This window comes from Brachionichthys hirsutus, unplaced genomic scaffold, assembly GCF_040956055.1.
Source record: "Brachionichthys hirsutus isolate HB-005 unplaced genomic scaffold, CSIRO-AGI_Bhir_v1 contig_202, whole genome shotgun sequence".
Classification (NCBI taxonomy): domain Eukaryota; kingdom Metazoa; phylum Chordata; class Actinopteri; order Lophiiformes; family Brachionichthyidae; genus Brachionichthys; species Brachionichthys hirsutus.
In genome coordinates, this window is record NW_027180319.1 from 666,637 (window position 1) to 688,279 (window position 21,643).

At 39.6% G+C, this 21,643-nt stretch overlaps 2 protein-coding genes across 4 annotated transcripts; both read left to right on the forward strand.

The window, feature by feature from the left end:
- Positions 1-1,245: 1,245 nt before the first annotated feature.
- On the forward strand, positions 1,246-4,135 carry LOC137912610 (gonadotropin-releasing hormone II receptor-like). The gene is made up of 3 exons (XM_068756746.1): positions 1,246-1,817; positions 3,324-3,528; positions 3,624-4,135. The coding sequence occupies exons 1-3, from the start codon at positions 1,269-1,271 to the stop codon at positions 4,133-4,135; spliced, it is 1,266 nt and encodes a 421-aa protein (XP_068612847.1). The 5' UTR covers positions 1,246-1,268.
- A 6,308-nt stretch (positions 4,136-10,443) lies between these two features.
- LOC137912613 (oxysterols receptor LXR-alpha-like) lies at positions 10,444-20,011 on the forward strand. 3 transcript variants are annotated; one of them, XM_068756750.1, is made up of 10 exons: positions 10,444-10,485; positions 12,135-12,217; positions 12,382-12,624; positions 13,355-13,621; positions 13,757-13,962; positions 14,684-14,863; positions 14,959-15,058; positions 15,277-15,390; positions 16,139-16,233; positions 17,082-20,011. In XM_068756750.1, exons 2-10 carry the CDS (start codon positions 12,175-12,177, stop codon positions 17,226-17,228), a joined length of 1,395 nt encoding a protein of 464 aa, XP_068612851.1. In that variant the 5' UTR covers positions 10,444-10,485; positions 12,135-12,174; the 3' UTR covers positions 17,229-20,011. The 3 variants fall into 3 exon arrangements, with proteins under 3 accessions (XP_068612851.1, XP_068612852.1, XP_068612853.1); XM_068756751.1 differs by lacking the exon at positions 10,444-10,485 and having other exon boundaries at positions 12,175-12,223; XM_068756752.1 differs by lacking the exon at positions 10,444-10,485 and having other exon boundaries at positions 12,175-12,211.
- The last annotated feature ends 1,632 nt before the right edge of the window (positions 20,012-21,643 follow it).

The following is a 21,643-nucleotide window of genomic DNA, read 5'->3' on the forward strand; positions in this document are numbered from 1 at the left end:
TAAGATTTAAAATGACCAATTTCCATAGTATTTTGTACAAATTGCATCAGATTCTCCAAATCTTCCATATTTTTTTAAAATATATATTTTGACAACATAACTTATTTGCATCCCATTTAATTTCATATTTGAAGAAAAGATGAAAAGAAAATAAACAAAATGTTATTAGAAAATGTGAACAGCCTACATACAATTAACGTAATAATTTTATTTTATTAAACATTTTGTGAATTTAATCAACTTATTTCACCCCTTAATGAGGGTTTTTGCTATCTTGTTTAGAAAGTATAGATCATACATGTAAATTATCTTATGACTTACTGCCTTTTATGCCTAATTGACATGTAGGGTAGCAACAAACGGCCTCCACTCCTGCCTGTTTTGGGCCTTTCTTAGGATGGTACCATTGCTTCCATCTCTGCTGTCTGTTCTACGCCAGGTATTTTTGGCCTACTGTGTTTTGTCTTCCCCTCTGGGTAGACAAAACTGTAAACTCTCTTCATCCCGATGAAGTGGAGAAGCCACACCCCCACGGATGAACAGAAACAGCGCTGTCTCCCCATCAGGAGTCCAGGAGGGAGATGGAGCAGCAGCAGCCTCCGTCCACTTCAACAGAGAGGATTCCACGTTATACCACTGACCTGGATATTCAGTACCAACGCAGCACGGACCTCCATGTGAGTTCACTTTTGTGTTTTTTATATTTTCATTAATTACTGAAAATACCTGGCACTATCTACTATTAGAGAGAGATAGAGAGAATGTATGCAGCATATGAACATTTATTTAATTAATATAATTAATGGATTTGCTAGGAGACATAACTGACACTATGCTGATGGGGATACTTCCTTTGTTATTCAAAGACTAGTCTTGCAAAGTGTGGCCTGGGGCTCATGACAAACAGAGATGTGTCCACAGCACTTTTTACTTTATGAATTCCCTTTTGCAGTTCAGTCTGATAACAAAATATTGTATCATTTTGTTCTTTGGTCTCCAAATTTAGTATTGTTCAAATATCACAGGCTGTAGTGTGTTTTGCTATAGGCAGTCATCCACATTAGTGCACATCAGAGGCTTGACCTCTACACATCATGACTTTAGCCTCTCTTTGTATTAATGTCAGTTGTTTAGCCTTCTTATGCAAATCCATGCACGTGAATATTTTGCAACAACTGCATGAATAAACCTTCTGTATGTATTTTGTCTTATCTCCCTTTGGCACCATCAGCTGAACTAAATGCTGACTCTTCTGTGAGGGTCAGAAAATGAATGCCTCCTCTTGCTGTGGTCCTCCAGTCCTCATGTATCAGCAGAACCGAGGATATGACCTCAACGCCAGCTGTGACTGGCTGGCTGCTCTCTGTAACTGGACATCCGTGGACACAGGGCTGCAGCTTCCTACCTTTTCTACAGCAGCCAAAGTCAGAGTGATCATAACCTTTATTCTGTGCGGCCTTTCCACATTCTGCAATTTGGCTGTGTTGTGGGCCGCACATCACCAAAAGCGTAAATCACATGTCCGCGTGCTGATAGTCAATCTAACTGCAGCTGATCTCTTAGTTACCTTCATAGTGATGCCTGTGGATGCAGTGTGGAACATCACAGTTCAGTGGCTGGCCGGCGACCTGGCTTGCAGATTTCTGATGTTCCTCAAGCTGCAGGCCATGTATTCCTGTGCCTTTATCACAGTCGTGATTAGTTTGGACAGACAGTCTGCTATCCTCAACCCCCTGGCCATCAGCATGGCCCGGAAAAGGAACAAAATCATGCTGATGGTGGCATGGATTATGAGCGTCTTTTTCTCAATCCCTCAGGTAAAGACCGGTTTGATTGGTGATGACAGAAGGTTGTTCAAGCCACAGACATGACCACAATTAAGAAGATTTGAACAGATTAAAAACTTGTTTGTTTATGTTAAATGAAATCAGAACGATTTCATAGGTTTAACTGTGAAAGTCAAATTGAACCAAATTGACTGACTTTGACTAAAGCAGATGTGTGATTTCAGGATGATTTCAAAAGGTAAACTACTGAGAGCAAGCTTTCATGTTTGTGAGGATTCTCTGTACACCTGAAACCTCTCCTCTATGGTCCAAACATTATGTGTGAGCAGAAGGTAACAGATGAATGGACGATTCTGATCTGGCTTTACATGTACGTGCATGACATTTTTACATATTTTATGGTTCATCATTCTCTTTTGTCACATTCCTCTGCATAAAAGGTGGCAATTTCTTGAGGTTTCTTCTTGATGCAAGAAAATATGCCGCATAATTTAACGGTTTTTGAAAGCACTCGGTGTTAGGGATTAGGGACTCTATCATTGGGTTGCAAAATGGATGGGTATTCCTAATCCGAGCAGTATAGATGGTTTGTTGCAACCAGTGTGACATGATAACAAAAATGGGGAGGAATATGTATATATATATATATATATATATATATACACACACGTACACTCACAAAGTGTTTTAATAAAAACACAAAAGCAGTATTGTAACTAAAATATTACAGTATAAGGAAAAAAGGTAGGATTTATTTTCAAATATGAGTGATTAAAACTGTAAATAAAACAGTATACATATACATATATGCTCATAGAGCATATACCTTTGCCAATGTTATTGCCACTAAAACCTGAACAATCAGCACTAAATCAAGACAGAATCCTGAAACAACTGATTATCCGTGAGTGAAGTAATGGATGCACAACACATGAATTCCATTTTGTGTCCTTGATTGTTTTTGCACCCAGGGAGCAGCCACGATGACTTTCCTTCATTCACATCTGTCTCCTATCATATTAAGTTATACCATCAAAGATCTTCACCCTGAGAACCTACTTTCATATCTGAATTTAAATTAAAACTTTTATCAGTTCCTCTTTTTCCCATTTTTTAGCTCATTTGCAGACAGACAAACACAGCTGGCAATATAACATGATGAAGTACACCCTAACAAAAAAATAATAATAAAATACAATCTAGCATGTATCACTGGAGATCAAGTTATGCTCTGACCTAAACTACAAACTTTGTAAATACTCTCAGATTATGCAAATAAAGACACAGCAGTCCTGCTTCAACATTCAGTCTAAATGGGCCAGCTTGTCCCTCACACCTTTAGTTTTTGACATAGAAACATTACTTTACATTAATTAACACATGATGTATTCGACACCATAATTCCAAAGGCCATAGGGGCTTTGCCACTGCAACATCACACTTACATAATGCTTCAACCATCTTCCTTACAATGGAGGACATCTATTGGTATTAAAGTGCAATACAATGTGTTTTTAATGCATCTATTTTTTGCAGATGTTCATTTTCCATAATGTGACCATCACCCATCCAGCAAATTTCACTCAGTGCACCACTCGGGGGAGTTTTGTCACTCACTGGCAAGAGACAGCCTACAACATGTTCACCTTCTCCTGCCTCTTCCTGCTGCCACTGGTCATAATGATCATCTGCTACACCAGGATCCTCATTCAGATCTCCAAGGAGATGACAAAAAAGAGCTGTAAGTTCACAGCTGAACCTGGTTTTGATTGGTTGGATGTAAATGATTCCATTTGTTGATCCCATCCCAGCTCAACTCTTTTTCTTTTCTTGCAGTGTTCTCCAATGAACTACATCTCCGTTGCTCCAAGAACAACATCCCCAAAGCTCGCATGAGAATGCTGAAAATGAGCATTGTCATAGTGATCTGTTTCATAGTCTGCTGGACTCCATACTACCTGCTGGGCTTGTGGTACTGGTTCTTCCCAGACGACCTGGAGGGAAAGGTCTCTCACTCCCTTACCCATATCCTGTTCATCTTTGGACTTTTTAATGCCTGTCTCGATCCAATCATCTACGGCTTGTTCACTATACGCTTCCGCAAAGGCCTGAGAAGCTGCTACTGGAAAGCGAGAGTCGTGACAGAACTGGAATCTAACAAATCAATCACAGGGTCTTTGAAACGCACTGCCACGGTTTTACCCCCTAAAAAAAGGATGGCCACTGAGGAAAGCGACACAGACTGTGGACAATCTGAGCCGGACGTCTCCGACAGTAGCTGTCCAACTGCCTTCAGTCTAGGAGAAAGAGGGCAAACCTGCCATTTCAACAAAGAGAGCTCAATATAAAGAGAAAAGCAGGACGGAGCACAGGAGCTCAAACTCTCTGAACTACTTAGCAATTTGTTTCAGTGATATCTGTATACTGGTGGCGTTTATTTCCCAGTCACTCCTACCGTCAAAAAATGCGACGAATAAGTGTGAAAAAAACTGAACGTTTATTTTACCTGTAGACGTGTAAATGTTTGTCATGCGCTCAAGGCTCTCCATCTGGACTTCACAGTTATATAATATCTTCGTTCAGATGAGTTGTGCGATATCTAACTGGCTCCCATTTCAAGAGAAGCCAGCTTTCAACATAATCTAGAGAGTGGAAACGGTTTCAGGGCTAAATGGTAAATGGACTGCTAATAGGACTGTTTGATTGCTCAGGGTTCACTTACTGCAGTATGAAGGCCATTCCCACAAAGGAAATAGTGACTAGATATGTCCATCATGTCAGGCAAACAGCAACTATATTGGAAATTCATTGATTGACAAACCATGAACCATCAAACATGGATTGAAGTGCTACATTCACGGGGTTACCTACAACTTTTCCCCAGACAGCTGTCAATATCATGCTACAGATTTCCCCAGTCTAAATTTAATCAACCCCCTTTTAGTCACTTAAACGCAAATGTTTAATCGACAGAGTTGTCACCACGGAGGTTTGACCTTGAAAGTGGCGTTATTCATGCGTGACAAGCAAGTAAAACTAAACGTCGACAAATGCTTTCAGTGACATGGGACAATTACGTCAATTACCGTGGCTGTGCTAGAGAAATGTTCGGCATATTATTGTCCCTATACGCAACAAAATGCCTCAAAAGCATAAAAAGACACACGCAAAAACATAAAAATGTAATCAGGGTTAGGTTTGGATTGAGCGGAATGCAATAGTTTTCAACAGCTCAACCATTCTGTGTGCTTTCATAAGGGGAAAGCAAGCATACCATGTCAAAAACATTCGTCTCTCCCCTGCGGGATGCTTTGGTGGTGCCTCTCCTCTGGGAGTCAGTGACTGGATACCTCCCTTCGGAAGTGCACTGCACTTATCCTAATGCGAGATACATCTGACAGGCCAATAACATGTTATCCCCAAGATATATATTTAACAACGTGAGTTTTATATCTGCTTGTGATGTAATAAAAAGCATTCAACGGTGTCGTTACTTGTGCAGATATTTACCGCTTGCTGTATGAATATTTACTGCATGCACATTCACACACATACTAGTACTTTCCCCATTTTGTTCTGCTCTGTATGAATCTAACATTCTGTACAAACAAATTGAATTCGATTTTTGAATTACAGCAACACAACGTCTCCATATATCACTGATGACATCTAACTTGTTACAAAGCCATGAACAAATTCATGGCTTTGGCCTCTCAGAAAGGATTTGTGAGCTTCAACATTTTTTCACTCATGTTTTCACCTCGTAGGCCGTCCTACTGAACGCTCTGGAGACCCCAAAGCCAGGCCCCGGTAACCAGGCCAGTCATCCCTGGTCAACCCTGATGATGCTCCTTTGACCTTCCAAAACTTGATGACTGAATAACCATTAACTTAAAAAAAAAAAAGAACAAAGACTATTGTTTTAATCAGTTTGGTCACCTTACAGGATCCACATCACTGACACTGGAAACTGAACACTTTGGAGCCGCAGTGGGAACAAGCTATTGCTGACATTGTTTTGGACTTGGCCTACATTATCCTCTCATCGCTTTTCTGCTGGAGGAAAATGGCTCATTCACTGCTCACCGATGGTTCTTACGCCTGTCTACTTCCATTATGTCTCCTCCCTTGACAGGGGAGCACATTTGTTTTGAAGCACATATCATCACACAGGCCTCCTTTCAACACTTATCTCAACCGTTGTGCTCACAGTACAGATGTATAGTAGTTGTAGCATGCAAAAGACAGCTGCAGAAGCCAAAGAGCATGCATGTGTTGTGTTTGCCTCATTTCATGCAGCTGTCAGATCATTGAACTGCTCAACACAAACTTTTGTACTGGAAGAAACAGTGTCCACTTTAATACAATCAGCTGTTAATGATATAGCCCTTGCCTTACAAATGTGTTTAAAATCATGCTGTGTCATAGCCCTGACTCAGTCAGCTGCTGGGGTCGGGATGCTTCAGCTTCTGGCAAAATCACCACTACTTCTTCTCATTTCTCACATTATGCCAGCAGAAGTTGATGATGAGCAAAATATTATTATCCTGATCTGACCTACATACGTCTAGCTGTTGCATCTCAAAGTAAATATTGTAGCCAGAGCTCATATTTAAGTAGTGCCTATAGGCCAAGTAAGGTTGTTTCTCCATCCAAGTTCCTCTTACCATGAACGAACTACACCAGGAGTAGCATTATACTGTATATAACTTAGTACAATGTCTCATTCAGTTGTTCTTCAATGCAGTATTGCATGTAGAACTGCATTCATTAAGCTGGAACCATCTTAATGGTAGAGTTAGCTGGGGTTAAATTAGTCATCAGGGAAAGCCTCATTTCTCAACTTTCTTCACACAAGCTTTATACACTATATTTGAGTGATTTTATGCAGACTTCTCATATTGTCTTATTGTAACATTATAAGTCATACAAATCATACAATAAATTACATTTAATTAGCATTAAGGTTAGAAGATGTAGGGGAAATGTCACTTTGAAACCCTTTACTTAGGGCCAGTTTTAGGTAATGGCAAATGTGCCGGGTCGAATACTTTTTATTCTTACTGCATTTCATCAAGAAGAGCAAAAAAGCAGAACCACGTTTGGTTGAACAAACTTCAGCAAGTCCAGTTGGGACCCTGACTTTGATGACTGAGAACCTGCAGTTCAGTTACTTTCTGTACAGAAGAATTGGTACAGATAAAGTGCAGAGATAAGTTAAAATCATTATGACCAGCCCTCATGTTCTAGATGCAGGCAAAAGCAATCATTGGTAAGTGTTTTTGTCAAGTCAAAGTGGAATTTTACTGCATTTGCAATGACCTTTTCAAATAAATCAGCACTATGAGGAACTTGATAACACTGAGAGCTGTGTTGCAAAGAAACTCTGGAGGTGTTAAACATACTCCAACTCTTATGTATAATAATGCTGAGTCAGTAAATTGGATTACAGACATATGTTGTCTGGCGGCTCGGCGGCGCAGTGGTAAGCACTGTTGCCTCACGGCGAGTTGGTCGCAGGTTTGTCCCCGGCTTGTGGCCATTCTGTGTGGAGTTTGCATGTTCTCCCCGTGTCTGCGTGGGTTCTCTCCGGGTTCTCCGGCTTCCTCCCGCCTCCAAAGACATGCAGCCTAGGCTGATTGGTGACCCTAAATTGTCCGTAGGTGTGAGTGTGTGTGTGGCTGGTTGTCTGTCTCTGTGTTGCCCTGCGATGAACTGGCGGCTTGTCCAGGGTGTCCCCTGCCTCTCGCCCATTGACTGCTGGGATTGGCTCCAGCTTGGCCCGTGACCCGATGGCGGAATAAGCGGTGAGAAAATGAAATGAAACATATGTTGTCTAACAATCATTCTAAGCATTTCCCGGGATTGATCCTTAGCTGTTACTTTCTGAACCTACATCAGTATGCATGCAAATCCCTCCACACCTCTGTATGGAGAGGCAGATTGATCTCCTCAAAAGAGCAAACCTCGAGAAAAACAAACATCACTTTGTTTAGATTTTATTTTATTGATTTCATTACACTGACATAAGTAAATTATTCATAGGTCTGTTTGAGGGTAAATTTGTAAAAAAAAAAAAAGTTTATGACAGTCAAAATCAATGTAATAAAATATTAATTTTCACTATTAATTTATGCTGATGATCAAAAATTAATAGTAATTTTTATTTTATTACATTGCATTTGACTGTCAGTCGATTCGGAAGGAATGAATTAACTTTTTTTCATTAGTAGTACTGTAATAATAATTTAGCTGAGGATCAAGCTCACACATTTCTTTCAGGATTAGTTTAGTTAGTTACTGGTTATTTATTTGCTATACTGTACATATACCTTGGAACTTGGATTTACATATGGTTGCCGGGTGACGCCTTTAAGACAAAACAATGGGCCTCTAACACGTATGTAGTTCTCAAAAAAAAAAAAAAAAGAATCTGTTTCCTCCTGCGGCAGCGTCACGTGATGTAACTACGCTGGTTAGCAAGGAACCGTGCTAGCTAGCTTTATGGTATCGAAGTGGCTGTCAATAGTCACGACTGGACGACAGAGCCTGCTGCAGTTTAGAAGAAATGTCAAACTAGAGAAGTTTCTGGCAAGATAGGTGAGTTGAGCTTGTAAAATGAGTTATGTCGCTGGTAACGCTGTTCGGCTAACGTTAACGGGGTTGGCCTAGCTTGGAATATGACTTGGAAGCTAAGCTTACTTAGGCTAGCATGCTAAATGTTCATACTTTTCGAGCATTGATAGCGTTAGCTCGTTTAAACGAGCCGAACTTGTAGTTAGCTGGCCAAATCTACCCACTGACGGTGAGGTCTGTTGAAGGTTTAATACCAACTTGGCGAATACTGATCCAATTAACTACGACGCAAAAGCGTCAACACGGAACTTGTGTTTTAAATCTCGGCTTGCCTTTTTTTTTTCTGATTTTTTTCTTTTTTTTTTTATAGATATTGGATGACTAGATTACGAAATAGTGCGAACATGAAGTTTTACTTTCCGGCCAACGAGCTAACCACCGAAGCTAACAACAGATAAGCTAATTTAGTCTCAGATAATGCAAGGCTGTGGCCAAGGTGCATTTATTATAGTGGTAGGAACTTGGGAAATGTAGGAGAAAGTGGTTCCTGAAAACCCTGACTGTTTGCTTTCGCACCGAGTCGTTGCTGACTATGATGGTCTGTTTTGTTACATCCCTTCGTCCTGTGAGACTGCGAGGAAGGAGCATTTCCCAGTCAGTTGTGCTGACTCATTTATACACTGATAATTTAGTTAACTGACTCTGGACACCGCTTTTTCACAGTTCCTCTGTTGTCATATATGGGTTGTTCGGATTGACTGAGATTTCTGCACGATGGCAGAAGTCAAAAGAGGTAATCACCATTAATAGCTAAATTTAAAATGATTACTTTGTGTAATCTATAGTGCAAAACAACAAGATCTCTATTCAACAATCATTCTAAGTGTCACGTTCCTTTTTTTCGGCCATTGCAGAACCAAAATCAAAGATTGATCCGATGGGCATTACTTTTGCAGCCTTATCGTTTAGATATCCGTCACACTAAGAAAGGACAGATGAAAAAAAAAGGACACGAGATACCTGGAGCAGTTCGTTTTTGTGTTTTTGCCTTGAAGATTATGGAATGAATAATTGTCTAAATTGTTGATGGATCCATAAGCTATATATTAACTCATTCAAGTAATTGCTTCAGATCTATGGTAGTTCCTCGATCTTAATCTCATAATAAGGTGTGTGTTACTGGTAACTGATTCTGAAAAAACAAATAAATACTGAATTTGTGGAACGGATAAAGCATTTCCTAGGCGTTGTATTGTAAAACTGTTCATCGTGGCATAAACTATAGTTTGAGTAGTTGACACAGGACGAGGTGTCATCCTGTCTTCTGTTAGATGCTAAACTTTGATATAGTTTGTGAGTTATCACATTTAGAATACTAAATAAATCCTTACGGTGATACACATTTGAGTTTCATTCAGTTCTTTATTGATTTTGTTGGTGCTTTCATTCAATTCCATGAGTCTATAAAAACATGGACAAAGGTGACTGGCTGATAAGATGGAAGGGACATTGGACTTGAACAGAGCGATCGAGGCGGAGATGGCATGAGTTTAAATCTTTGGAACAATAGAATGTAAACGTCACGACACTGGATTGTCTTTGGCTGAAATTATTAATGAATGGGTCGAAGTGAGATATAACATTTTTGTGTAGTCTATACAAATGCTATATCAAGCAGTGGCAAAGATGATACTAGTAATATTTTTAAAGAACTAGAGATAAGATGGGATCAATTTAAGAGTTCTGTGTGCCATTCGGCTATTTGAGTTAAATAGGTTGCTTAAATACACACAGAAGTCTGGAGTGCTTCAGTCCTGTGAGGATTTGATAGTCGTGTACATGACCAATAGTAACCTTTTTGTGTTCCCTCTTTCACCCTCCCTCCTCCCTCTGTCTGTTTTCCCTTCTGTCTCCCATTGGGTATTGTAGAAAGCGACTTGTCCTCTTCCCTACTCACTTTGTGAACGATAGTGAGTAATGGAAATCCTCCAATAAGCCACAGTGACATCCTCAAGACTCCTCAGATGAACGAGTTCTCCATCAGTGCAAGAATATCAACAGACTGCAGCTGTGGACTCATGGGCAAGATGGATAGACTATAAATAAAGCATCAGCTTCAGAGGTAAGGTCAACCTGACACTAGGCCCGTCACACAATCCTTGATGCTGCAGTAAAGTATTTAAGTGTTTAGTGTTACTTTTATTTATTTCATTTTCATAAATTTGTTTTAATTGGAATATGAAGGCTTTTAAAAATTGATTCCTTCTTCCCAGTAAATTTGCAGACTAGTGCTGACATGGATATTTTGAAGGCAGAGATACTATTAGTTATGGTCAAACGTTGCCTCTCTTTTGTGTACTATTAGCATTAGGGGAACAAACCTGGTACAACTGGTGTTTGTGTTTTTAAAAAGATTACCAAAGCCTTGGTTTTTACCTCCTGTGTTTCGGCTTCAAACATTTTTTAAGAGCAAACAGAAGCTGATGGTTCTTTTCATAGTTCATAGAACATTTGCAACGTTTCAATTGTTTAATATTGCAGGAATATCGTAAAGACATCCTAAAAAATTACATGAAATAGCTTACATAAAGGAATCTTTGTTATTGCACTCACACAGGAATGGGACCTTTGCTTATGGAGTTGTGTTTATTGTAATAGACCTGATTTGGCATTACATAATGTATTTTAAGAAATTCTACTAGAAAAATAATTTACATCCCACAAGCCTGATCTGGTTGTCTTCTTACATTTCAGTTCAGTTACTTCTGTAGATACAGAAGTAATGGAAAGTCTAGAAATGTCTCGTCATGTTTGAGACTGTTTGAAAAAGTTATTGGAAGATTGTCCCTCTACTGTTCCTTTAATGTTCAACATATTTTTTGACACCTGAATATTCCTTGATTCCCTTTTATTTATTTATTTTTGGTAAGTCGGTAGGAGAGATTGAAACAGTCTGTGACAAACACTGACTATGATTGAAGAATGCAAGCTTGAATAAACTAGTAATTGAACATATTTGCATGGTGCCTGTGAAATGTTTTATTTTATTTTGGTGTTGGTGGCCCTGTGCTGGTGATTATCACAATTTATGAACTTTTAAACTATTATCGTAAATAGAAAAGGCAGCTCATCTTGTTTATGACGCTTTATTGTCACACTGTCATTGGGAGTGCTTCTAACAGCTCTCTTACTCAAAGACAGAAAATAAAATCAAGCAAAAATAGAATAATCAGTTCAATACAAGTACTTTCTAATCAACTATGTTCCTGATCAGTGAGTGTTTGAGTAATGCAGGATACTATTTGTTCTTTTGTGGCGTTTTAGTGGAGATGAGTTGTCGATCCTGACGGTGGTCATTTTGCCCGGAGTTTTGGGGGATGTTGGTGGGAATATGTCATCTTCAGATGACTCTTGTTAAGAATAGCGATGGATCATGCATGTGTCTGCTGAATCAGTTTCCTGAAACGAATCCATATGTGGCCCATGACAAGCTTTCGTTTCTGCTTTTGGCCAGTTTGCTTTCCTGTACGGATCTCTATTCTATTCTATTCTATTCTATTGTGGTGCATTATGATTATGTATTTTCGCTGGAATTGAACCATATTCCTGTTTCAGTTTAGTAGAAAGCCCACAAAGAGGTACCACAAGTCGTGTACCATTGACGCTGTGGCTGAAGTGAATATTCTTCCACAGAGAAATCTACCATGAATTGGTTTCGATTATCTTTTTGTTAAATGGCTAAAACACAATTTTTTGTGTGCTGTTGTGAAGGTACGTCTTGATTTCGTTATGACAAGCTGCTGTGCAGAAGATGTCCACGCTGTCAGTGACTGATATCCCAGATGTTGGTCATGGTAAGAGCACTCATTTCTATTTTAGAGCATTAATGCCGGTGTTTGATGTATACTTTTTGTAAAAATTCATCCATAGGAGGTCAAACACGACTTTCAGTCCCGCGTCATTGGCGCATATATGTTTAAGGTGGCTTGTGGTTGATTGAATGTTTACCTCCTGTCAGATGAGAGTAAGGTGTTTGACGGGGCTTCTGAGCTGCAGCTGGACTGCATGGTTGAGGAAAGCAGTGGAAGCGCCGCAGTAAAGCACAACAGACAGCTGTCACAGGCTCGCCACGCTCACCCAGAGGACTCTCCTTGCCCCTCCCACAATGGCCCTTCACTGGCTGCGATGAACAGCCCTCTGCCGGTCGAGCTAAGTGACATCAAGGCGGATCCAACTGCAGGTGACACATCTGCCACCACAGGTGAAGGAACACCACTTAATGTACATGTTTGCACAATCTGTTTGGAGAAAGGAAAAAACAACAACAGCATCATCTGGTTCCCAAGCCAAATCTCTGTGGACTGCGCTCGTGAAGTTTTGTTCAATTCAGTATAGATAAACCAATTTCCAATCAAATCTCAAGTTATGCGTGTCTCGGGTGTCACAAATGGCCACATGCTTTTTGTGGCGCCGTTGTTTGTATCGTTGTTTATTTAGTTTTCCCGCGATACAGTGAAGCCGTGGAAAGTGAACCGATATAGGGAGGTACGACTGTACTTGGTCTTGAAAATTACGTTCAAGTCAAAGTATTGGATTAAAATTGGTCAGGCAAGTGTGTGCAGGAGGCTGGTCACTCCACATAGAGTAATATACATGTGTTCAAGAATAAACCATTTTTACACACTGTTCTTTTGTATGTCGGTTGCTTTGAATAAGTATTCAGTCTTGACTTGCATGATCTTTGTAACTCACTGAATTTGCATTATAGATCTTGCGTTGTATGCTCCTTGAATATTTTGCATACAAAGCTGTCTCTGCCTCTGAGCTAGGATGCGGGGAAGTACTCATCTTTTCTTTATTCAAATGAAGGTCGACAAACTGACATTCTCCAGCCTCCATCGCGTGTCTGAGTCTACAAGCTGATGTGTCAGATAATTCCTTTACTGAAATATTTGAAATGGTTTAACACTTCTATTTCAACTTGTGCACAGATGGCCAGCCAGTCAAAAGAAAAAAGGGACCTGCTCCAAAGATGCTTGGCAATGAGGTGTGCAGTGTATGTGGCGACAAAGCCTCTGGTTTCCATTACAATGTATTGAGCTGCGAGGGCTGCAAGGGCTTCTTTCGACGCAGTGTCATTAAGAGTGCCCAGTACAGTTGCAAGAACAATGGCCACTGTGAAATGGACATGTACATGCGCCGCAAATGCCAGCAATGCCGCCTACGCAAGTGTCGGGAGGCCGGCATGCTGGAACAGTGTGAGTATCTGTATGCTAAATAAATCAGACATGGCGAAAGAATTACATTCAACTGCACGTGTAGACAGAGTGAATATCATCGCAATAATATGGAACGTTCCGCTGACTCAGATTGAGATTTTGTCACACCTGTAGGTGTGCTCTCTGAGGAACAAATCAGACTGAAGAAGATGAAGAAGCAGCACGAGGAGGAAACAGCCCACACATCCACAGAGGCCCCCCCCACCCCTCTACAGGAAACCGCCTCACTGGATCCAGAGCAGCAAGAGATGATTGATAAGTTGGTGTCCATGCAGAAGCAATGCAACAAAAGGTCTTTCCTTGAGCGACCAAAAGTGACCGTAAGTAAATATTCAGGGGAGAAATTTGGTTTGAATTTTTACCAGTTAAAGGTTTCTTGTGATATTATTCATATAGAAATCAGGGATTTATTTTAAAAAATAGAGTTACTTTAAGTCACAACCAAGTGGTTAAATGGTTGTAGTAATGGAAGTTAAGGGCGGCTGTGCTGGAGCTGTTTATTTAGCTGTTCTCCCAGGACTCTGGGGGCACGGTTCTCTTTTTTTATAATGGTCTCAACCAAAAAGAAGTTACAGGAAGTGCTGTAACAGGAACTTCCTTCTTTCTTTGTTCTCAAGTGAGACATGCTGATGTCGCTCACTTTCAATCTTTAGCCATCCATTTGTTCATAGCCCTTTGAGTGGCAACGGCGACTCTTTTCTGTTAAATCTGGCTCAACTACAACACCTGCCTGTTCCTTCAGGGACGTGATGCAAGAAAGGGTTTAGCTGGCTGTGAAACTCAATATCGGACAAGTGTCACATGGCTAGCAGGGGCTTCTTCAGGGTAGATATTCAATGTGGGTGGCCAGTATTCTGATAGGGCGAGGTAGCTGTAGAGGCAAAATAAATACATGTGATACTTTGTCAAAGTCCTACACACTATCGAAATCAGATTAAAGCATACTTGAGCCAATGCCTCTGAAGTTCAGGTGCTTCAATATGCTGTTGAATCAGGGAAATATTTACTCCAGACTAACCCAGTCATACAACTGTCCAACAGCCGTGGCCAGAGAGTCAGGACCTGCAGAATCGGGAGGTGCGTCAGCAGCGGTTCGCCCACTTCACGGAGCTCGCCATCATGTCAGTCCAAGAGATTGTAGATTTTGCTAAGCAGCTTCCTGGATTCCTGGAGCTCACGAGAGAGGACCAGATTGCTTTGCTGAAAACGTCCACCATTGAGGTTTGCTGTAACTTTGTTGTGAAATATAAGTTGCCACTTGCATATGAGTTTGTCTTTGTTTGATGTATGTTAAAGATTTGTTTTGTCTTCCTCAGATTATGCTACTCGAAACATCTCGGCGGTACAATCCTACTATTGATAGCATTACATTTCTTAAGGATTTTAGCTATAATAAGGAGGATTTTGCCAAAGCAGGTGAATACATTTTTTAGTAGAGCTGTGAATGTTTGGTGTCACACCAATGCTGTGTAAAGTTAAAACAAAAGGATATATGTGACGTCTGACTTGATGAAAAAGAAACATTTGCTGTTCCTAATTTTTTTTAAAGTAATTGCACTCTTGTTAACAAAGCCTCAAGCCCACAAGTCCTTTCTGTGACATTTTCTTGTCTTGCCCCTCTTTTGTCTCCTCAGGGCTTCAGATTGAGTTCATTAACCCAATCTTTGAGTTCTCAAAAGGAATGAATGACCTGCATCTGGACGAGGCAGAATATGCCCTTCTTATTGCCATCAACATATTTTCTGCAGGTTAGAATTCATAAACTTGTTTGTGTCAACTTATTGACGTGTGTAAAAAATATGTGAGAAAGAGAAAGTGGTTTTGTCCTGTCAGCCCAAGCTCGATATGCTCTGAGCAGTTTTACTTTGTGCCAGAGCTGGAACACAACGCCACTGTTCCCAGTGGAGCCAAGTAGTTGGAACTAATGTCAATTATTTAAGGCAGTGGTCCCCAACCTTTTTCCTGCCATGGACCAGTTTCATGGCGGGCAATTTCTTCACGGACTGAGGGGTAATTAAATAAAAAAAGAGGAATATGATCTTACCAATAAACTTTATATAATGCACTTGCAATAACTATTAAACACGTATTACACCAATATCTACTCTCCATTCGTTGTGGTCTCAATAATCGCTTCTGTCCTTCATAAATTTCATAAATTCCACATTCTTGTCTTTAGCTTCAGGGTTTTTGGTCTCTATGTGCCGAACCCGTTTTGACCCCTTTATTGCCTGTTAACGAAGCTAATCAGCTGTTGTAGATAAAGCATGAAGATTCACAGGCGAATGTTACGTTGGCGAAAATCCTGTCGTTTTTCAAAATAAAACACGTTTTAGACGCCATTAGTGAATTCAACGGAAATTGTATACATTAGTAATTCTTTCTGTGTAGCCCGGTAACAAATGCCTCACGGCCCGGTGGGTGGGGACCACTGCTTTAAGGGACAAATTTGATCTGTTGTAAGAGAGTGTTTGTTTTCTGTGGTAAACTGTTTAGATCGGCCAAATGTACAGGATCATGATCTGGTGGAGAGGCTGCAGCAACCCTATGTGGACGCCTTGCGCTCTTACATCATCATAAAGAGACCAAATGTAAGTGGCTGGTTGTTCACAACCCTTTATGATTTTTTACCAACAATATGTCACACAGACTGCAATTTTCTGCTGATCATCGGACTTCCGCCGATTTTAAATTCAAATTGATCAATTCTGTGAATCGTCTTGAACTGTTTAAGATTTTAGGATGGTGTTGGGGACCTTACTATTATTTTTTTTATTATTGTTGTTGAATTTCACCACTGTTTTCTGTGAACAGGAAAATCAAATACAGGTAACTTTAGCGCAGATTGACGATTGGATGACTCTGAAATGATTTAGACCAATGAGAATACTTTACGGCAAGCACAACAGAAGGAATTAAACGTAGGCAGAACTTGCTCCAGAGAAGAGGAAGTTGTCAAACAAGATCTACCACATTTGAATTGTAAAAAATATGATTCTGAATACAACCTATAGCTGGAAAACAATTCTTGATCTGAAGACAGATGTTGTCCTTTCGGAAGCCTTCTTATGAGAACAAGTGCTAAGCATCGAAGAAAAGCAGTGACTGAATATGTTTTCAAAATAGTAAGTTAACTTTTAAAGAAATATGTTGGCTCATTTTAAGTCTAAGTATTTTGTTTTTCTTATCAATAATTTCACCCTAAATCAGTTATAAAATACTGTAAAACTCTCTGCTTCGGAACTGAGGGTACATAGTTTAATTTGGGTTGGGGGGGGGGTTGAACATTTACAAGATTATGAAGGGCATCAGTCGGATTAGTTTTTGCTGTGATGCAGCTACTGAATGCAAGTGAAGCAGGACATCATGCATGCAGGCAAGAGTCATGACTTTTCCTTTATAGTAGAGATCTCTTCAATTGTTTCAAATGTTTCTTCAGGATCACTTGATGTTTCCTCGTATGCTTATGAAGCTGGTGAGTCTTCGTACACTAAGTAGTGTCCACTCGGAGCAGGTTTTTGCCCTTCGCCTCCAGGACAAGAAGCTTCCCCCGCTGCTGTCTGAAATCTGGGATGTCAATGAGTGACTGCAAACCTCAAGTGACACTTTGTGGAGCCTGAGACGGACATGACATTGAGTTGGATCACTGACTCCTTTTTGCTCATTTGCTCCTGGATTGTTTATAACATTGACATTTTTTTTTTCTAGGGGAAGGAAAGAATTTTTGCCCTTTGCTCTTAGTCAGACTCCTAAATATATTTTGTGTTTATAAGAAGAAACACAAGCACCTAGATTTTTATTTTATTACTTTTTGTGTAGATGCTGGTATAATCGATTGTGGCGATATGAAATACCAGCATCAGGCTCTTTAACCAGTTATCTCTGATTTTATTTTTATTACTTTCAAAGTTATGTTGATCTGTTGTGCAGTTCTGTACTTACCTTTTAATAATATTAATCAGAGGTTTCTGGTATTGGCGGTGTCTGTCTCAAATGTTGAGATTGCAGCCATGCATTAAGTTGAAATAGAGATTTGTGCAATAGGCAGACAAGGAGACAGATGAATAAACCCACATCTGCTCACTATTAATGTTAAGGTTAAATGATAGAGCATCTTGTTGGTATAGTTTGTATTCATTTTGGGCTAAGTGCAGAAATCAAATGATTGGAGTAGTGACTCAGGTAAAGTAATGTGAAGTACCGGTAGACCTCTATTATCTGGAGGCGTCTTTAATTTTTCTTAGTTTTATTGAGTTTTTTTTCCAAATGCATAAGGGACCCTTTTGGTCATTGACAGTTTCCCATTAACTTGTATGTAAATTCTGTATTTATTTTTCCACAAAAAGAGTCTGTGCACAAATGAATCCACAAGTATCCGCATACCAACGCAAAGCAAAGTAAACTACATAGACAGGTGGACGGCATCCTCATGTAAATGTGATGGTGATGCGACTGAATTCTTCTTCATGTTCCACCTTTAATAAATTCTGCTACCTTGAAGTAGGTGCTACTGATGTGTCATCAAATTCCATGAAATTATTAAATGTTAAAAAAGGAAAGTGATCATTTCTATGACTATCCTTTCAAATGGATGAATCCCAAATTGTCAGTTATCTTAAATAGGAAGGATTGTCTCATGGTCAGATCACCTAATTTGTTGTTGTGTGTGAGATGTACATTTACTCATTTCATTAAACAAATGTAGTCTGGGTTGCCCAGTTATTTTCATCTTTGAAAAGGAAGGTACAACACCAACAGCTTTAAGTCGTCGGAAAGCCTCACTCCAAGTGTACCAAAACCTTCTATTGTCAGAACAGCAGTACCGGTAAATGAGTGAAAGCATAAAGGAGCATCACGTGTTTATATTCATGCTGCGCTTCATTGTGTTTTCCTCCACAGATTGAATTTGAATCGTTAGTCGATAAAGGAATATCAATGCAATTTCATTATTGTGAAGGTTATTCTCTCTCTCTCTCCGTATTCATGCGGCATCAAGAGGGCTAAAAATTGGACATGCCACTGCAGCCTGCTTTTGAAGTTTTAAACATCGTCCCAGTTAGAATAACATTATTGAAAAGCTTTTAATCAAATGTCATTTTATATTGCATAAAACCTTTGTTCAAAAGTTATGGATGTTCCAGATATGTTTTGCTTTTTAAAGCAGGACTTGTCCACAGCAGTGTATTTATGACTGTAGTTATACTCAGGTAGTATAGTCTAGGTTGGGTTTACCATTCAACTCTGCTTGCCGTTTGATTGTGATGTACTGACCTTTCACCGTGAGATATGACTAAATGGACAACAGGCCGTGACCTGCACCAATTACTCGGTTGGATTAATATAAATGTTGCTGGAAGCCTGCAGGATCAACATGGATACAATGGACAACAGTGTGCCGGTTCACAGAAAAACATTCTATGAAAAGCTCCAGTTCAGTAACTGCTTCTGCTGCTGGAGGCAAGTGTGGCCCGGCGACAGCTTGACGCGTTGAACATGACGTTTCATTCCTATCTTTAACCAGATTGTGTTTCATCGCTAAGCTGAAAGCTGCTTGTATCAAATGTGGAAGTACAAAAGAACTTTCCAAAGCAAGCTTTTTCATACAGTAGGAACATAAATACACGAGTGAGTGATTTTCTGACTATAAACTACATCAATCCTTTTGTCTCTCAATATTTGATATTTTCTTGATTGGTACTTGATGCCAAAAAAAATTGCAGTCTTCTAACCCTTTAGTAAAATGTTTAATTATTTTATATCTAACATTTCAATGCAGGAGGGTGCAGTGTTTTAAAACATACCAGTACTTCTTTCTTTTGGATATGCAGAACTTTGTGTCACCTTGAAAGGACATGTGATGTTTGCTTTTGGGATTTGGGTTGGTGCTTTTATTGCCAGTGGAATACCCATGATCAAGTTTAAAAATAATTTCTGTATTAACAGAGTAAATGTCCCAGTTGAACCACAGTTTTGCTGTAGCCTGGTCATATGAGCAAAAAGCACCTCTTGGTTCTGAGTGTATATGTTATGTTGATACTGTATGTGGCAAGTTCCATTGTACTGTATATATTGAAATTGTATCTGATCTGATTTCTAATTCCTGTCTTCAAAGGTGGAAGTGTAAACATTAACATAGAAATGCAAACCTATTTTAATACTTAATGTTTTCTATGTACAGCATAAATTAAAGCTATGCTGCAGTGCTGGCGAGGTTGAAATCTAAATTGCTTCTTCAATTTCTTTTTCAACATTGGTGTTTAGAGATTGACATTACAGAAAAGACTGAAGTGATTAAATTGTCTCAAATTTATGTGGCATTTAAATGATTTTCTGTCCTGCCTTTTTTTGTTTTCCTGAGAGAAAAAAATAAATCCAGTTAGGATTTAGGTCACTTTATTTTGGCAATTGATTTTGTCATGGCCATACGTTTCTCATGAGATATATAATATGCATGCACATAAATATTTTTACCGTGTTTATGTTGATTCTTAGCTAAGAGAGAGGTCATCTTTAAGGTTAAGGTCAGGCCTTAAAGATGAGGCAAACATCTGCAGGATATTCAAAGCTGTAAATAAAAGGGTATGTTAGTTCTACAGTATACAACAATGGTGACAGCTGCTGGCCTTTTGATAAAATGTTTTTAGGCTGGCTTGTGACCATCTTGTAAGAGATGGTACAGTATGATAGACAAGATCGTGGCATGCACAAAAGTCATTGGATGCATCTGCTGTCCATTAATGGATCATTGTGACAGTTGGATCAGCACCATGGACAGCACTACATACATAAACAAAAGGACAGTGTGACGTTTTATTCCACACGCAAATTACTATTACTTACGTTTTGCAAACATGACAAAAAAGAACCAACAAAATGTCAATATTCCAACTTAATAACTGGAATCTATTAAAATATATGATTCATGTTGTGCCTGTCAGTGATAATCAATTTTATGTCCTTTTCACACAAGAAAGAAATGCATTATCTTATATTTATATCAAAGTATTTAGATGCTGACAAAATTGAAGCATCACACTGTTTAAAAAACAAAACTCAAAATTAATCTACTTATGACACAACTAAAAAGCAGTCTCGTGGATGACCAGAAGAGGGACATCACATCATCATAACCGCTTTCAGACTTCATCACACTGTTAAACCTTTCCGGCTCTGGTCTCCGAAACTTGGTTGGGGGACACCGGGGGGACGTCTTCTCCAGGGCCGGAGGCAGCTCGTCCTCCGGGGTTAACCTCCCGACTTCTTCACGCTGGGGAAGAGGGCTGAATTGCAGCAATACAGGATGCCAGATGTGCTGAACAACACAGTAAAAACATGATATGATCTGTCATGTCAGTCTGACCTTTAGAATTGAGGCAAGGTGAGTACAAGTGACAACAAAAGCCATGCTACTTGTGGCTCCTGGATTCACAAACGCTTTTCAGCGCACATTAAATGTGCATATCAGTGGTCCCCATAAATATTCCCTATTCTGCCGTTTACCTTAATTAGTAGAATAAAAGATGAAGCACAAAGTTCCCTTCTGAACTCAAACAACACACTGCCAACCAGAGAGAAGTTAAGAGCATACTCAGAGCACCCGGAGGCTTTTGAAACTATTCAAATTCAACATTTGTGGATTTAGAAGAGTTCTAAATTATGGAGCAATCACCGCAACATATTCTATACCCCTTTGAACACATTTGTCTCATGCTTTCTTGGGGCAGGGGTTCAAATCCAAATCCTTCTGTGTATTGCTTGCATGCTTCCCTCTGGGTGCTCAGTGAAATTGTCCATAGGTGTAAAATGTAGCTTTTTTTTTTTTCTATGCCCCTTCACCCTTTCACCCCCATCATAAATTATTATCAATAATGTCACAATTTGGGGGCGTTTCGGTGGCTCTCAGGTCATAATGATGATTCCCCCAAAAGGTCTTTGACCGACCCTGGATTTTCCAATAAAACAGGAAAATCCAGTAAACTGTTCAAACGTAACACTGAACGG

Bases quoted from the DNA above. Each gene is read 5' to 3' on its own strand.
- LOC137912610 (XM_068756746.1), top strand. From the start codon at position 1,269: ATGAATGCCTCCTCTTGCTGTGGTCCTCCAGTCCTCATGTATCAGCAG. The intron at 1,818-3,323 runs GTAAAGACCGGT...TATTTTTTGCAG, and splicing joins TCTTTTTCTCAATCCCTCAG to ATGTTCATTTTCCATAATGT. The intron at 3,529-3,623 runs GTAAGTTCACAG...CTTTTCTTGCAG, and splicing joins GGAGATGACAAAAAAGAGCT to TGTTCTCCAATGAACTACAT.
- LOC137912613 (XM_068756751.1), top strand. From the start codon at position 12,175: ATGTCCACGCTGTCAGTGACTGATATCCCAGATGTTGGTCATGGTAAG. The intron at 12,224-12,381 runs GCACTCATTTCT...ACCTCCTGTCAG, and splicing joins AGATGTTGGTCATGGTAAGA to ATGAGAGTAAGGTGTTTGAC. The intron at 16,234-17,081 runs GTAAGTGGCTGG...ATGTTTCTTCAG, and splicing joins TCATCATAAAGAGACCAAAT to GATCACTTGATGTTTCCTCG.